The sequence below is a fragment of the Mus caroli genome, unplaced genomic scaffold (genome assembly GCF_978045245.1).
Source record: "Mus caroli unplaced genomic scaffold, Mus_caroli_1 scaffold_10, whole genome shotgun sequence".
Taxonomy (NCBI): domain Eukaryota; kingdom Metazoa; phylum Chordata; class Mammalia; order Rodentia; family Muridae; genus Mus; species Mus caroli.
The window spans coordinates 44,804,589-44,822,621 of record NW_028227265.1 but is presented as its reverse complement, the minus strand read 5'-3'; the positions used below and the strand labels follow the sequence as shown (position 1 = coordinate 44,822,621).

Here is an 18,033-nt window from a genome sequence, read left to right as displayed (position 1 = left end):
CCTTGATCCTTTTTGAGGGTGAGGGCTGCAGGATAAACAGTGCAGGCAGAAGTGGGCAGATCTCTTGAGTGTTCGAGGCCAGCCTGGTCTACATAGTGAGTTTCAGGCTAGCCAGATCTACATAGTGAGGCATTGTCTCAAAAACAAAACAAAACAAATCAAAACACAGTGAGGCTACTTCCCTATACCAGGGTTGGCTCTCCCTAAGCTCGCCAGCAGCCTGGGAAAGGTGCCCTCACTGGCAAAGGGTACCAGAGCTGGGCTCCTTTCTTTTTTAAAATCGCTCTACTTACTACAACCCAGGCAGCAGGTCAGGGCCCGAGGTGGAAGAGAGGCAACTCCAACTTGAGGAGAACTGCAAGTTTTCCACTCTGTGCTAGTCTGCGGATTTTCCAATCCGACCAGAGTTGAAGGAAAAGAAGAGAAAGAGCTGAAGAGCTGGAACTAAAACTAACCAGGCCGGCGGAAAGCGAGCGCTCCTCTGGTCCTTAAATAAGACAACACCGGCGTGGAAAGGAGAAGTGCATGAGTTATTTCTCACTCTTTAATTATTCCAATTCTTAGCATTATTTTTTAAACCACTACATTAGCCAATGATATATTCTAACCCCCAACAAAGCTGGTATTTTCCCCTGATTACAGACTATGCTGTGGCAAACTCGGGCTCTGACTACAGAGGAAGCACAAACATGCACTCTTAAATGAAACGGGGTTTTTTATTATTAAAATTAAAATAATGGCCTGCATTCTATAGCGCCTATTCATCGGAGGGCATGCCAGGTGCCTCATGCATGCTTCTACCTGGAAGATCAGTCTTGAAAACCTAGACTGCGTGGTGAGTCTCCTGCCCCACTGTCGGGGTCACCAGCATTTTTTTTCCATGTGTTTTCTTTTTCTCCCTTCTTTCCTTCCTTTCCGCCTTTTTCTACCATTCAGTCCGTCTTGCATACTTTTTTAAAAGTAGTAATAAAACTTTAAATGGAAAAAAATTAAGTGGAGTAGACTGGAGACTTGAACAATAATAAGGCACTAAGTGTGTTGGAGTTTCAAGATGACTGGGAGGAAGGTTCGAAGGTGGGTCATCTTAACGTCCAGGATGCAGGTCTAGGTGTTAGCCACTGCCAGGGGTCAGCTCACCCTCAGTGAGCAGCTAGGAGGGAGATAGTCTTATGCAATTGGGGACCATCATGGTCCTACACTATACAAGCGCGGTTAATTCAGAAGATGCTTTGGTGGCGACTTTCTTGGAACTTCTTGGGGGTGGCTCTGGCGCAGGGGACAACAGCCTACACCCCCTCCCTTCTCACACAAGTTCCTTTTTCTACTTTTCCTTCTCCTGGCCCTGACACGGAAGTCCTCCAACCCCCAACCCCAGGTAGCAATGGGTAGGGAGGGTTAGGCGGCCCAAACTAAAGAAGCTCCAAGAGACAAACCCAGGCTGATCATGGGGGCAAAATAAAATTTTTAAAATGAGGGTGGTTTTTGTTGTTGTGTTTTTGTCTTTAAACAATACAAAATAAACAACAACAAAAACCAGGCTGCACAAGACAATTCGAGTCCCGCGGCCTGGAAGCAAGAGAGAGGTGGAAGCGCGTTTTCTGCCACTTAGTCACTTTTCTTGCCCGTGCTTCCTGAAGCCCAAACGCCCCCAACCTCGGCCAAGACACGGCACAAAAATCTCCCCTGATAATTCCCCGCCGCCAATGCTCCCTACAAAGCGGCGGCTTGGGAAAGTCGCCCGGCTCCTGGGGCTGCAAGGCTGTGGGCGGGACTGATGTCCGGGTGTCCGCCGAGGACTCCGGCTTCTGAACCTCTTAGGAAAAACACCGGAGCCTCTGGCGCCGCGCTAGTCCAATGCGTCTCGGCTGCCACCCGGCTTCTGTAGGCTGGACTCCTGGACTCGGGCGGAGAAACTGAGGCAAAGCAGCCCTGGCCAGCACCCCGCACCCTGGAAGGAACCCTCGAGGCAAGCGACATGGGGTCGCGTGGGTAGTTCCTGAATCGGGAGCCGGGACACGTCTGCGCACCGCGAGGTCCCACGGACAGCTCACGACGTGGACCCCTGTTAGGGTTTAGCCGGTGTAAATGGTCCTGTCTGGGTGCTTGCGGTCTTTTTCACACTAGTCCCCTTCACTGCCCCCGAGGTAGGTGTCCGTAAGACTCACTCCAGTCCCCCGCGGCCATGGTGCCACAGGCGCGCTACTCTACTTAGCCTCGACGCCCACTCCCGCCTTTTGCCGGCTGTGCGCAAAGCCCGCCTTGGCCCGGGAGACCCCGCTGTCCCACCAGGAAGATCGGCGGGGCAACTAGGACAGTGCCAAGTGCGAGGGACGATGGTCAGCAAGGTCCTCCTGCCTAGGCCCTCGGGAGACCTCGTCACCATCCCCACCCACGGTGTCCACTGTTCGGTCGAGACAGTAGCAGCTGCGGGTCCGGGGGAGTGCCGCACACTGCGGTGCCAAGGGGACACCCGGTGGGCTACTACAGAAGGCACCCGTGGGTGGGAGGCTGTCACCTATGGAGAGCACACAACTGGGGCTGCACGCAGGCACATGAATGGTGACCAGCGGACTGAAGAGAGGACTTAAGATCGACAACGGGCAGTGGTGGCTGGACCTTGGGGCTTTCAGGGAGTCTCCACTGCGCTCCATCTTAGCCACTCCCTCACCGGCTCCTAAATCCTGCGGCTGAGAGAGCACTCGCCGCTGGACTCACCTAAAGCGTTTGGAAGCGCGCAGCCCCAAAGGCCACAGTAGCCAGCCGGCTGGTGGCAATTTAGCATAGAGTGGGTGTCGGGGGGGGGGCATTAAATGGCCTCTTTGTGAATTGAGACAAACATACACACACACACACACACACACACACACGTCCCCTGACCTCCAGCACCCACCACCCGGATTGTGTTTGGAGAGTGCTGAGGGATCCAACCGTGCAGCCCAAGCCGTCCTAGGAAGAGGCTCTCGCTTTTAAAAACGTGGGACATCCGAAGTAAAGAGGGAGTTCATTCCGCCTTAACCTCCCGTCCCTGCCAGGCGAAAAAAGGTTTTGCAGGTTTGGTCGGAGTCTAGTGAAGGTGGAAAGTCCTAACACAAAGGGAGCAGGAAGGGCGAGGGGGAGTGTGTACACACACACACACACACACACACACACACACACACACACACACGGTAAAACTGCAGATATAAATACTGCACAGGCAGGAGTGCCGCCACTGGGCAACAGCTTTTCTGGGGCGTCCCACCTCAGCCCTCAGGGATGGATGTTTGAAGGAGTGAGTGTTCTAAAAGAAAGGGAGAGGTGCGAATTAGGTCTCCCCTTCTGGCCCCTTCCCCCACAACAGCCTGAACTCGGTTTTGGAGCCAGGTGCCCTGGGCGGTCTGGCAGGTGTGCGGTTCACGTGAAACACACTCGTGTGCAGGCTTGGGAGATGCGTCCCAGTGCGCTTGGTGCCACAAGCGTGGGCTCCAGAGGCTCTTGCAAGTACACAGACCACCTGGGTCAGGAACCTCCATGAATGCTCACTGTAGTGCACGTGCTAGGATTCTCCCATCTCTGCCGCTCAGGGGAGTGATTGTGAGTGTCGGAACCCCGAGGCCCGACGTCCGCCTTCTTTAGGGGTCTGTGTGCCCCCTCCAGCCTCTGTGGGGTGGTAGGCCTAGACATGCGCAGAAGCTTTAGATTCTGATTCAAGGCGGCTTGAGACTGTTTGGAGCCCAACAGCTGGATCCTGTTTTGGTGTGTGGACGTCCCAAAAGCCCTACTGAGGTGTCTCGGGAGCCCCCATTCTGCACTGCAAGCGGTTCCCTGCCTGTGCAGTCCTACTCTCTAGCAGCGGCCACGTGTGCCCGGGGTTGCTGTTGAGACCCAAAAGAGCTGGGCTCTGAGCTCTGAGTCGGCCAAAGGGGCAGGGCCCGCACCCTGCAGGCTTCGGAGCGTTGTCGTTGGAGCAGTGTTGGTTTTGGCCGAGGCAACTCCAAAGGGGGAAGCCCCGGGAGCCGGCGGGGGTGGAACAAAGGAGGGGAAAGCTAGAGAAGGCGGCTGCAGGGAGGACGGAAGCCGAGGGACCCTGGGGGTAGGGGTGCAGATGCATAGAGATGCTGGGGCCTGACCGGGCACAGTGGTGAGACCTAGAAGGCACCGTGCCTCTACAGCCACGTGTACATGGCTGGCACAGACTTTTTACTGCTAGGGAGGACCTGAGTCTACCAACTAGATCCCCACCATCGGCAAACCACATAGCCACCCCAGCCTTACCATTTACATACACATTTCAGACCCTCCGTTCGTGCGCACGCTACACACAGTAGCTCTCCCCTAGCCCCATACCGTCCCCGTCCCGTCCCGTCCCGTCCCTTTTTGTGTTGCTATGGTTGCTATTATCAGTTGGGGGTGACTCTTGGGTTTCTTGGTTTGGATTTTGGTTTTGGTTTTTCTGAGATGAGATTCTCACTCTAGTCCAGCCTTGTCTGGAACTATGAATACCACACTGGCCTCAAACGGTGGCGATCTTCCTGCCTCAGCATCTACCTCCTGCGTGTTGGGATTGCAGGCGCACCCTGCATGGAACTTCACCGGATCCCTGTGCCTACCACAGCACTATTTGGAGTCAGAGAGTGTCTGGATTAGAGGGCACAGTTCAGTGTGCCCCAGCTATGGACAGTTTGATGATTCTTACTTAAGCAAGAGCTGCAGGTTCTGATTCACAGCCAGGCCTCTGGAAGTTCACTTTTTCCCACCTGGAATTCCTAGGAGGAGAGGAGACTGGGGGAGAGGGGTGAGGCTGAAAGGATGATCCAGGTAATCCTTCCACCACTACTTGGTCTAACCTAGCCCCATGGGGCAGCTGGATTCATGGCCTCTGTTTCCTTTTCTGTAAAAGAGGCTATTGATAGCTGCCTCTTGTTAAAAAGGTGGCAGATCACAGGTGCTTCTGCCTGCCTGCCTGCCTACCCCCTGCCCTGTGTATCTGCTCTGGAGATGGGTCCCTAGCTGTTATTTTGATTGTGAGGGATCTATGGCTGTGACAAGCTGTGACGCTTGGTGTGATCGCATGAGGCTGGCTGTGTGACTGTGCCGCTGTGTGTGTGTGTGTGTGTGTGTGTGTGTGTGTGTGTGTGTGTGTGACAGGTTGTGTGTGAGACTGTGCGTGGACGACAGATTGTGCCGGTGTGCGGCAGTGCCTGTGACAGGCTGTCACCGCGCGACAGACTGCGGGTGGCGGGTGTTGCGGGCATTGACTGTGAGTGGAGATGAGCAGTGTGGGGCTGCTACTGGGGGACCCTACAAACCCACTTCCGTGAGGATATACTTGACAGTGGAGGTTGGAAGCTCTCATGGTGAGTGGGGGTGACATCCCATTGTCCCCTCAAATCTTGGCTTTTTCATTCTATTCCAGGGGGTCCACCAGTTTGCAGCCCTCAGAGGTGACAGAATGGATCATGTGACAAAGCCTCCCCACTGTGTCAGCTCATTGGCTCAGTCCTTGCTGGTATTTGGGTGACCTCCGTCCCCAGGAGAGTCACTAAAGACCTCAGGCCTGTGGCTTTGTGCCCTGTGACCAGTTCTCTCTTCTCCTGACCTCCTAGCCAAGACTTGGAGACCCAGAGAAGAAAGAGAAGGGATCTGAAGGAAGAGAGACAGACTGGGGTAGGAAGGAACAAAATAAGAGCTAGGGTACAGCTCAGTGGGCAAGCACTTGCCTGACCTGCTCAAGGCCCTGGAGTAAATCCTCTAGAAAAAAAAAAAAAAGGCAAGTCAGGGAAGATTAGAGGAAATTGAGACAGCAAAGTTGAAACAAATTATTCCAGGGGACTTGGAAGAGATGGCCTGTGTGGGTTAGGGCCTCCAGTACACACCATGTTACAGTCACACAGTCAGGATGAGATTAATGCCAGCCACCTCCTAGAAGCCTAGAAGCAGCATTAAGATAACAGGCCCCATGCTCAGAGCTGAGCTGGGGGGGGGGGTGCTCAGCCCTTTAGGAGATACCAGGAACCCCAAACACAGCTGAAAACCAGCCAGGTCAGGGTCCCAATCCAGGGATTCTAATCCGTGAGGACCTCAGCTTCTCTCTGTGGGTAGAGAGACTTCTCCAAGTATGCCCAAGCCCCCAAAACAGAAAAATTCGTCTGAACATCTGAACTGTGTGACAATCCAAAGTGACAAAGTCTCTGGAAAGCTGGAAAAAATCTGGGGACTCGGGCTAGGGGGCACTGCCCTGTGTCACACACCAGGAACACATGTTTCAGGCCTCCCTCCTTCCTCAGTGTGTGTTACATGGTGTGGCTAGCTTGCTGCAGTCTCTGGTGTGCATGCTCCAGGAAGATGTGTGTATCCTGAGTGTGTCTGCTCTGAGTGTCCGCTCAGGGCCAGCCCCTGCTACAGAGCGCGGGAGAGACGCGAAAGCACACCCCCCTCATCCGAAAGTGTGTCTTTGATACTTGCAGCCTCGGCAGCGAAAAACAAGTTTCCACAGGGCCGCCTTGGGCTGAGGCCAGGCCGTCCTCAAATAACATTTGAAGTTACTTAGCAAACTTTGTTTAGTGCAGAGAGACTCGGGCAGCGGGCTTGGGGGAGGGGGGCAGTAAACCGGTTCCTCCAAAGTCCCTTGTCCCTCTGGGGGGTCACAAGTCCCCAACACCAGATTTGGTCAGCCCCATCCCAGCTCTGGGCTCTGGAGAGGGAGAGCAGGAACCCAGTAGCTCCAGGAGGAACTTGAGGGGAAGGATGTGGGCACACCATCCATGAAGACTCCCTTTGCCTGCTGACACCTGGCATACAGATAACAGCCACTCTGGTCTCCTGGATGTCCAGAGGTTAGCACAAGACTTAGCGGGTTTCCAGAAAGGAAAGAGCCCCTACCTATGCTAAAGCATAGCTCTGCCCACCTTGAGGCTAAATGAAGAGGCAGGTCAGCCAACTGGCTTAGAGAACATGCCCGTTCCAGACGTGCAGATAAGTAACCAGCAAGTCCCTCATGCCCACATGCCCACACCTCCAAAAACCCCATTTTTGGTCCCAGCCCTAGGCGGCAGAGAAGGCTGAGAGCGCCAACAATGGCGGGGTTGGAAGTGAGGTTGGCGCCTACGGGAAGGGGAAGGGAGGTGATGCCAGGAATGGTGAGCCATAGCAGGCAGAGAAGGATGAAGAGAAAGAAAGAACACTAGGGAAAGATGGAAGCCAGTCAGACATCTTCGCCAAACTCCAGGCTGCAAAGGGACAGCGGGCAAAGCAGCTCCAAGTCTTTCCGAGGAGTAGGCATGGGGGGGGGGATCAGGCCCCAGGCTGCACGGGACAGGCAGGGGACTGGAGGTGCCCAGTATCACCCCCCACCCCACCCCACCCCCGCGCCTGCACAAGCTCCGAAATGGAGACTGGCACTAGCAGCCGCTCGGCTCTGCCCAGGCACAGAGTGGGGGTGGGGGCAGGCAGGGGGCCAAACCAAATGCCACCAGGCTGGGTATGGTGGTTGCCAGCCTTTAGCATTGATCCTGTCCTAGGCCCTCGCCTACAGCCCTTGATTTGGGAACTTTAGGAATATAGGGGTCTAGTAGCCCAGTGAGAGTTAGAGACCCAGAATGCAAAGCCAGGTCCCCCGAAAAGTATGGCAGGACCCCAAGACTCTATAAAGATGGTGTAGCCTGGTGCTGCCAGGGTGACAGGCTGAGGTAAAAATAAACCAGGCCCACCCCCAGGAGCTAAATCCAGGGCTCCAGGTGGAAGTGCTACTCTGGGCTACCAGTTGCCCCCACCCCACCCCCTGGCTCAGAGTGCCACAGTCGAGAATTTCAGTGCCTGCCCAAGCCCAGATTCTGTACAGGGGAGAACACAGCCATTCAACCCCCTGGTCTTAGGTAGACACCATGTGCTGTATCACAGAGACGCAGAAAAGATGACTGTACATGGAGCGGCCATCAGTCAAGGGTTCTGGCAGATAGTAGAGTGCTGAGCCCCATCACCCTTAACCTCCAGGCTTCCTGTCCGAGAGAGAGTGACAGAGAGTAATGGAAATGGGTACCCAGACCCCCTCTGCTAACCCTGCATGGCCTTCACTCAGTGGGCCCTGCTGAGCTCATTCCCACAGCACCTAGCACAGTCCCAAGGACAGGACACACCCTTGTTTATCGGACTCACTGTCTGCCTTCCCAATGGGGCTGGCACCTTTGCTGGGCTTGCACCATGCTGAGCCCCCAGGGCCTAGAACAGGGCCTGGCACCCAGGAGGTGCCTGGTAAATATTTGTCAAAGGAATGCACAGGCCCCCTGGCTGTACCCCTAGCACACAGGCTCCGGCTGGGTGCCCAGCAAGGTGTGGGAGAGGGCAAGGGGCCTGCTATGCTGAGGGCAGGCCTGACTAGTGGGGGTGTAAGTGTGGAAGACCACCCTTATTGTAAGCGTTAGACAGAACATCCCCAAGTTCAGAGTACTAAGGTAGGCACAAGCAGGACTGAGAGTGAGACACACTTCAGTCGGGCACTAGGGGAAGGCCAAGGGCAGGGCAGCCTCGTCCTCAGGACTCGAGGGAGTGGTGATCAGAAACCCTGCAGAGAACACACAGCCTCCTGCCCTTGGTCTTGGCACTACAGGAAGCCTCTCTGGGTCTCATTTTGACATATATATGATCAAGTACACGTGTTCATATTCTTGTGCAATTCTAGAGCATATTCTGCGAAACAGTTCATATCCTACTACAGCTCTGCTCTCTTTTCTTTTTCAGTCTTATCTATTTTATTGTTGTTGTTATTTTATTATTATTATTATTATTATTATTATTATTATTATTATGGTTTTTGGAAGCAAGATCTCACTATGTAGCCATGAGTGGCCTGGAACTCTGAGACTTTCCTGCCTTTGCCTCTGAAGAGCTGGAACCAAAGGCAAGCCACCACACTCAGTATGTAAATATATAAATTTATATACCGAGACAGGCAAACCTGGCTGGGTAAACCAAGCTGGTCTGAAACCCTTAATCCTCCAGCCTCAGCCTCCCAAGTACTAGAATTAAAGGGGTTCACCTCCTCCTCGGGCTGGAGAGTGGACTTAATGATTACTCTTGTAGAAGACCCAGGTTCGATACCCAGCACCCACGTGGCGGCTTGCAACTATTCCTAATTCCAATGCCAGGGGATGCAACACCTTCTGACCTCTGACCTCCTCAGGTACCAGGTACACATGTGGTATACAAGTATGCAGGCAGGCAAAACACTCATACACGGCCTGGCGTGGTGGAGCACACCTTTAATCCCAGCACTTGGGAGGCAGAGGCAGGCGGATTTCTGAGTTCGAGGCCAGCCTGGTCTACAGAGTGAGTTGCAGGACAGCCTGCCCGGTCTACACAGAGAAACCCTGTCTCGAAAAACCAAACAAAAAACAAAAAAACAAAAAACAAAACCCACTCATACACATAAAATAAAAATATTTTTACAGGCCTGAGTTCACCTCCGTGTTAGCCACAACACTGCTTTCCAAATAAAACCCAGAAAAGCTGATTGATCTGTCTAGGGTCACAGAGTGAGTGAGAGCCTAGCCTCAGACCCAGGATTCCAACCTGGAAAGCCTCTCTCTCCTCATAGCAAACCTCACCTCACACAAAAGAAAAGGAGAGCATGCGCTCAGAGGGATCTAGTCCAGGAGCCAACACAGCCAGCCCTCCGTACACACTCACTGTTGGCTATAATTTTTAGGATAAATGTTCATTTTGATAGTCCTCTACAAAAGGCTTCCTCTCGCTACCATTCTGCTACCCATGGCTTTCTTCACTTCTTTCGGGTCAGAAGAGAAGAACCAAAAGCTCAAGAGTGAGGGCTCAGCTCAGCGGCAACATGCGAGGCCTGGGTTCAGGCCTAGCACTGCAAAGGAACAAAGGCCAAAGGACCCCGCAAAGAAGACATCTCAGAATTCAGCTTCACCCCATTTTCTGTCCTCTATGGCTGCAAGGCAGTGAAAGCAGGTACCTCAGCTCTCGGGTCCAGAAAACCAGCAAAGCCCTGGGCACAGATGGTCACATCCCACAAGCTAAGCCAGAGAGCAAGGGCTCCAAATTCTATCAGGACAGGTCAGGGCTGACTCAGTCATGTGACTCAGTCCTCCAGCAATGCAGGCCCCAGGAAGGGTACTCTCATTTGGGGGCCTATTTCTAACCTGGCCCAGCTGTGACCAAGTGCAAACTGATAATATACGGGTGTCACTCTGCTCGGGTTCACATGTGTGCAGCTACACAGGGGACAATGTCCAGGTCTGTGTGTGACCTTGTGCTAGCCAGCCGTTTTGTCTTACTTACACGTGATATGTATTGGTGCACCAGGGGCGTGGAGCGTTAGCTAGATCTACGTGTTTATTACTGGATGTGCTTGCAAAGTAGTGACTTATTGGGGCTGGATTGTTCTTTGTAGTGGGGTGACCCGTGCAGTATCCCTGACTTCCACCCACTCACTGCCTGTGTTGCCCCTTTATGTGTGTCAACCGAATGTTTCCAGACATTTTCTGTTGGGTAAAAATCACTCTGAAGTACTGGGCTGAGGGATATATCCACGTCCGTGTGTCCAAGAGTGTTCTATTGCATGCATATGCACAGGCATGTACCTGTGGAGAGTGTGTGTGTGTGTGTGTGTGTGTGTGTGTGTGTGTGTGGTGATCATGTGTGCTGTGTCATTGTGTGCATGTGTGTGTGTGTGTGTGTGGTGATCATGTGTGCTGTGTCATTGTGTGCATGTGTTTGTGGGTTCTGTGTGTTCCTGTGTGTTGGGTGGTCGTGGTTTGGACTGTGCTTCACAGCGTGTGGTTGTGTGACTGTAAGTCCCCATGCATCTCCACCCACACGTGGCTCCCTGCCTGTCATGCGCATTGATATGCTGGGGTGCGGCTGGGTATCTGTAGGTGTGTGTGTGTGGGGGGAGTCTCTTTGTATGTACACGTCTGTGTGTGTGCGTGTGCACACATGTTTATGCCTGATGGAGGGAGGTTTGGGTTGCCAATGTGACTTTCTGCCCGCCAGTGCCAGGCAGTGTATGACTTTGTATGAGACAGACCCAGAATACACTCCCCCACCAGATGACTGCGTCGAAGCTGGTATTTCCCTGGACCCACCTGGATGCTTTGTGCCCTTCTCCCCTGAGCTGCAGGCTAAAAGTCACCTCTTGAGACACCGGAGTGGCACTGAATGCACCTCAGAGTCATCCCTTCCTCCAGCTTGTCTTACAGACTCAGGTGGGGACAGATAAGACCCCTCTCTGGTCCGACCTGTGCTAGGAATGCTGGCACCCGCTTTGGCAGAGAGAACTGGGTCCCGGCAATGGAGGTGGGCACTGGCCCCTGCCCACTGCTGGCCGCCACCCTCAGCTCCCCTCAGGGTGGGGTTTGGTGGGTAGAAAGCTCCCCAGTGCAACCCAGCTTCTGATTGGCTGTGCAGAGCCGCAGTGCCCGATACCCACCTCCCCTCTCTGGCTGGCGCAGCCACATCGGTAGTGGTGGCAAACGCGACTCTGAGTTCTGGGCACAGCTGCGCCTCACAGAGGCCTGCCAGCCCCACCAGAAGCCAGACACCCCAGCTCTGTGCCCCCGACCCCTCCCTGCCCGCCTGCTCAACCTGGCAGCAGAGCCACCCTGTCCACTGTCCCCTCAGGCTGCCAGGCCCAATCCCCCTCATCCCTTCACCCTCTGGGCCTGGGCCCCCCTTGGCCAAGCCTACTCTGGGGCCCAGGCCCCTGCTAGAGGCTGCTCCCGCCCTCAGAGGGGCTCCTGAGAAGGGGGAGGTGTTGAGGAAGGGGTGGGGGGTGGGGAGCTAGCCCTTCTTCCTTTAGTGAGTGAGCCCAGAGCTGGAGCCAAAAATCGAGGAGGAGAGATATTCAGAGAGAGCCAAGATGCGTTTGGCAGGAGAGAGAGAGGGAGAGAGGGAGCGGGAGGGGGAGGAATGGAGGAGGGAGAGAGGAAAGAGCTGGAGAAAGGGGGAAGAAAAGGGGACCTCAGTTTCCAAATCTGAACCCCCAGAGCCTCCCAGGGATACCAACTGGCTCTGGGGTATGGACCCCAAGGCAAGTCTGGCAATGGGGTGCTGAGGACTATAGGGACAGTGGCCTCAGGCCCACAGAGACAGCCGAACACCCAGCTGGTCAGGCCAGGGCAGCCACAGGCAGAAGCCAAAATCAATGTGCACTGAACAGACAGAGGGAGGTCTATGGGCGGCCCCAACACACCCCGCACCTTGCCTGCACAATGAGCTTCTGTCCAGGACAGGGAGAGGACAGCAGGGCCCACAGCAGGGCCACCCCGGCCACACAACCTCACGGGAAGGGACAAGAGGCCAGCCTGCTTCCAGCTGCTAAGCTGAGGGACCTCATGGGCGTCACGCATGATGCTTAGAGGCTAAGGAATGACTGAGAGAAGGGCCATGTGGTAAGACACGGCAGTCACAGGGATAGGCCCTGGATATACAATGACATGGGGTGGGGGTGGGGGGCCTGGCACACACTGACATATGCTGGCATGTATGTGAGTGCAGGCTGACACATGTGTGAGCTACCGATACACACTTAGCAGTGACTGCTTTCCTTCCAGAAAAAAATACAGGCCAATTCATTGTTACAGGAGGGACCTGCTTGTCACTGTGACACAGTCACTCCACTCTGAAGCACAGCCACAATGGTGGTGGTGACAGTGACAGCTACAGTGTTATCCAAGGCCTGGACAAGGACATGCTACAGAGGCATGAACAAATGTGGTGATGCACACCTCAGCCACACTGTCACCAAACACATAAGACAGACAAAAAAAAAAAAAAAAACTGAGACAGTCCTTAAAGTCGAATGCATATGGCACCTATCAACAGACTCAAAAAACAACTGGAAATGAACACCCACATGGTCATTCGGGGTCCCAAGGACATGGATTTCTGGAAGACCACCCAGCATGCTGACCGAGATACAGGGATCTTGAGAACCCTGGCAGCCTATCACAGACATCCCTTCATCCTCCTGACCCTACACCCAGGACTTTGGAGGCAGGAGAGTAGGCAGCCCTCTTGTTCATCGATCCAGCTTACCAGGGATGAAGCTGTATGCCCAGTGCCAAGGTGGAGAAAGTAGGTAGCGGTCTTCTATGCCTGTCTTGATTAACTGGAGGACTGGTGCTTCGAGACCCCAAATTCCAGCCCCCATTACTGGGTACAGATAATCTATGCAGTCAAAACACATGGACCCAGAGTCACCTCAGGATCTTGCCCACACCGTCAAGTGCTCACACGGTGTCCCGTGGATCCCCATCGCAATCAGTGGAGCGTTGTAAGTGGCTTAGAGCAGTGGGGACATCTCATGATGAACCAAGTCTCCATGCTTTGTCCCACTCCATCCAGACCCACAGATGCTTACGTACTCTTTACCAAGAGACACCTAGTTCCCATTAGACTGGAAAGGCCATCTCCTTATTTCACGCCAGTCACCTTGCCCTACTGTGAAATCTGTCACCCACCCTCGGCTTAGTGGAGGCTACAGGACCCCAATAAGAGAAAAAGAGCTGAGCCTTGTCCTCCCAAGTTCTTGCTTCCTCCTCCAGGAAGTACATGAGGATTGCCACAGTGGCAAAGGGCTCCAAGTCTTCTTGCTTTCATGATCAACCTTCTCTATTCAGGGAGGGTCCAGATGATGACAACCACTATAACAGGGACACTTCTTAAGCACACATCATGTGCTCAGCATGGCAGTGAGCTGCATTACAGGACTAAAAGATACGCATGTGCTTTACAGACCAGGAAAACCGAAGACCAGGAGGCGCAGAGCAGAAACTTAAATCCCCCCAGCCCCACTCTGACTAGTCCTTGACCTCTGCCCCGACACCCTCCATCTGGCAGCCCTGGAAAGTGCATAAGACACTCATGTCTAGGCCAAGAACCCAAGTTCCTTTGGGGGATGTATTAACCCAAAAGAGCCATGGCTCTGAACTCAGTCAGGCCCACCCCCGGAAATCTCCTAGGACCCCAGTGGGGTGCCAAAAGTAACCCAACTTGTGTCTGTCTCATTTTTATGTTAGGAATAGGAGGTGTGTGCAAAGCCAGAGCCACAGAGAGAAAAGCCAGCACCTCCAGGTGGTGGTTCACACCCGTGGTCCAAGCTCTTAAGAGTGGAGACAATAAGGCTATCTTCAATACAGAGCTAGCCTGGGCTGCATGACATCCTGTCTCCATCAAACAACCACAAAAGCAAAACTACCAAGATAGAGAGCATGGTGGTTCACCCCTGTAGCCCCAGGATGACCACTGTAAGCTCAAGGCCAGCCTGGGCTATACGGCAAGATATCCATATTAAGAATCAAATGAAAAAACAAACCGTGGGTATCAGTTGGTTCAAGAACAAAGAGCAGTCCATAGTCTACCGGGTCAGAAGAGTGGCCATAGTGAGCCGAAAAGGCCACAGACAAAGGGCAATCACTTTCATGTGTGTACATGGCTGTACGAGATCAAAGGTTCTATGACCACCACAGGAAGATTGGCAGAGGTGCCCTCCGAGGGTGATCCTATCTGTGTACATCCATGTGTGCCGTTGTGTGTGTTTGCAACTGTCTACATATTAGCATATGTGTTCTTGTGGCCAGGAGTGGGAAAATATGGGTGTGCGTGTAGATATTAGAGAAAGTCTCGTTCACGACTTGAAAGCCAATGATGTCAAGTCTCCATGTGAGGACGTATTCCCACTGCCCTCAGCCTAGTGTGCACATGCACACCTGCTGTGGAGAGTTTGTGTCAAGGGTGCTGGGACTCTAGGAGCCACATCTGCACATGGCTGTCTTGAGAGTGATGCCTGTGAAGTGTTGTTTATGAACACAGGCACACACTTTGGCCTTGGTGGCTATGTGACAGGGAGGTTTTCATGTCTGAACTTACATGAATGAATACACCATGTATCCCATTCCGCGGGGCACATGGGTGCTGAAATGTATGACAAGAGCTATGTGTCTGGTGACGTCAAGGTGAATACGGTGTTTATGATCTCCCCTTGGCGGCGATGGCATGTGTGTGGTGTGTCTGTTGTCGAGGGGCCCACGGGGCCCACCGAGTCCATCCGATTCCTGATGTCCGCCTGAGACTCAAGCCTGTGGCAGTAAAGGGCTCCAGCAGCTCCAACAATCAGTTTCTCTTTTCTAGGAGATCCTCCCCACCACCCTTCCTCTTGCCCGCCCCACCAAGCCCCGCTGCTCCAAGCTTGCTTCTGTTCAATCATTTATTGACTTTAAAATTGAAGCCAATTCTGGTTTGAAAAAAGAAAGAAAGAAAAGGGAGAGGGAGCAAGACTCTGAGAGAGAAACGGGGGAGGCCAGAGCAAAACCAGAGACAGGGACAGAGGGACAGCTAGAAACACAGGACAGACATGACAAGGAACAGACAAAGAGCAGAGATAGAGAAACACACACACACACACACACACACACACACACAAAGGCCAGCCAGCAAAAGAGGTTGTTGGAGAAGCAAAGATGGGAGGCAAACTATGGCAGTAGAAAGAGACGTGGCCGAGAGGCAGAGACAGCCAGACCCTGATGACCGAAGGCTGCCAAGGACCCTAAGCAAAGGGGTTTCCCTGCCCACCATGCAGGGCTGGCAGACTGGTAAGACTGTGCCCACTCCCCTCCCAGGCAGCCTGGCATGTGCAAGATGAAACTCGCACAGATTGGAGCCCGTATTCCCTTCTGGAGTGCCACAGAGCCAAACTGAGGCCATCACCCCAAATCTGGGGGCCATCCCAGTTCCTCCGTAGCCTTGGCACCTGGGCATCAGCTGGTTTTTTCTCTCCAGTGGTGGGTGCTTCCCCTGACCCATGGGTGAGGAGGGGGTAAGCCCAGATGTCTGGCAAGGTTGGAGTGGAGGCAGGCTAGCAGCCTGGTAGACAAGGTAGCTGCTGGGACATGGGGTCTTTGTCCCACTAGCGCTCAGACACCAGCAGATCATCAATCTCCCTGAAGGGAGCCACAGCTCAGATCTAGATAGCTGACCAGGTCCTCCTGTGGAGAACCCAACACAGAGTAGTTGACAACTTGAAGGAACAGACCCACACTGCTATGGTGGTCAGATTGGCTCTTAATGCTTGCAGGACAGGCGAGCGTGGGCTCCTCCGCTGACACACACTTGCATGTGATTTGTACTGGAAGACACACCATCTCTCCTGGTCATCTGTGTTTGTGCCACGCAGTCTGGCCACTGCCAGCCTACAGAAGTCACATACAGACTCTAGACACACAGACACACAGACAACTAGGCCCTGGGACTACAAGAGCGTGGTGTCGCTGGAACTGCAACCCGCCTGCATATACCTTCTTGCCCTTCAAAACATCCTGGCGTGCTCCTCGAATACCTGGCCATATATATACACCATGAGTGTATGTTCCCACTCTAAGGTGGTGGCAGTTTTAGCACTTGTCTGAAAGGGCTCTGGTTTAGCAAAGGATTGGCATTAGGGACTCAGGGTTGGCCTAGAGAGCTCCCACAGACAGGCCTGGCCAGCAGGCAAGGCTAGACAACCTCCACAAATCCCCTCTGCCTGCCGAAATCTGTCATCTGCCCTGGCCTGGTCCTGCAGAAAGAGCTGTGAGGGTCCCTCTAGATCTGGGTTGGTCTGGCTGGTGCCCTCTCGGAGCTTGGAGTCATGGCTAAAAAGAGTGGGGTGGCGGATCGGGCACGCTCCAGGCCTGAGCCTCCGCTACACCATTGCACAGGGAACTTCGCTGGAGGCGGGACGCGTTCTCGCGCTCGCGCTCCCGAAGCACGCCAAGGTCGGCGCTGCTGTGCCCGAGGCTGACCCGACGGCTGATCCCAACAGGGTCGACCTGCGGTGGCCGCCGCCGCTCCCGCCCTTCCCGCTTGCGGGTGGCGGACCGGGATTCCCCGGGGCACTTCCAGGTCCACGCAGCGGCGGTCCTGGTCTTCGAGACCGGAAAGTTTGCACGGAGGAAAGTTTGGGGCCGGGGAGCCGCGTCTGCAAACGTCCAGGATCCGCAGAGAGGCGCGGCCCGGGCTGGCAGCACGCCCGTCCCTCCCTCCCCTCCCCTGCCCCTCCGAAATTTGGGAGCCCCGCCATTTTCTCAGCCCCGCTCCCATGCGAGGCCTGAACAAAGACTTTGGGGAGACGCCCGGGCCGCTCGGGCCGCCCGGGGCACCCCAGCCGCACGCAGAGCGGCTGCCCACACGCCCGCCACTGCCACCCCGGGGCGGCCGCGCCGCGCCGCGCGCACGGAACGCCGCCCGCCCGTGCTCCCCGGCGCCCCGGGGCCACTCTGCCTCCTGCCGCCGTGTCACCCTGCCCGCCCGCGCCTGCCACCACGCCGCGTCGCCGCGCAGCAGCAGGGGTCCGCTGTCCGCCGCACCCCGCCGTGCGCGCTCGCCCCTCGCCCCCTCTCCACGCACTCCTGCCGCGCGCCCCGGGGCAGCGCCCCCGCGCCCCGCCCGCTGCCCGCGCGCCTGCGGGACCCCGGCCCGGCCCTCCCGGGGCGCGGGGGCGGCGGCCGGTACCTGGGTGAGGCAGTACGGGGAGTACATCGCTGGGCGCCCGGGCGCGAGCGCGGAGGCCGGCCGCGGCGAGGGCAGGCCCGGCAGGCGGCGTCGCGCTGGCTGGCGCTCGGGCTCCGGCTCCGCTACTCCGGCCTCTGCCGCGCGGCGCCCGCCCGGCCCGCGGCCCCGCTCGGCCCGCCGCCGCTCCGCGCTCACAGGCTCGGCCCCGCGGGCTCCGGGCCGCCGCCGCGCTCGCCGCTGCCTCTCGCGTCCGCCGCCGCCGCCGCCGCCGCCGCCGCCGCGCGTCTACTCCATGCCGCCGCCGCTCGGCCGCTCGCCCTCGCCCGCCACCGCCGCCGCCGCCGCCGCCGCTGCCGCCGCCGCGCTGTGAAAGTGAAAGTTTAGACAAAGTTTGGAAGCGGCGCACTCCGGGGAGAGGGAGCGGGCGGGCGGCGCGGGCGGGAGGAGGGGCGCGGGGAGGGGCGGGCGGGGCGGGTGAGCGCGGCCGGCGCGCACACACATGCACACACGCACACACGCACACACACATACACGCGGGGACGCACA

The 18,033-nt window shown here is 55.6% G+C and overlaps 1 protein-coding gene across 8 annotated transcripts in view; it reads right to left on the bottom strand.

Moving 5' to 3' along the window:
- The window catches only part of Nfix (nuclear factor I X), a 95,265-nt gene extending 77,491 nt beyond the window's left edge, over nt 1-17,774 (bottom strand). The window contains exon 1 of one of the 8 annotated variants that reach the window (XM_021169294.3): nt 17,488-17,774. In XM_021169294.3, coding sequence (XP_021024953.1) covers nt 17,488-17,514 — 27 coding nt within the window. In that variant the 5' untranslated portion in view covers nt 17,515-17,774. Of the gene's footprint in view, nt 1-9,952; nt 9,977-17,487 lie in introns of those variants that run through there. The other 7 variants (XM_021169293.3, XM_021169291.3, XM_021169297.3 and 4 more) reach the window with 7 other exon arrangements.
- Between the last annotated feature and the right edge of the window lie 259 nt (nt 17,775-18,033).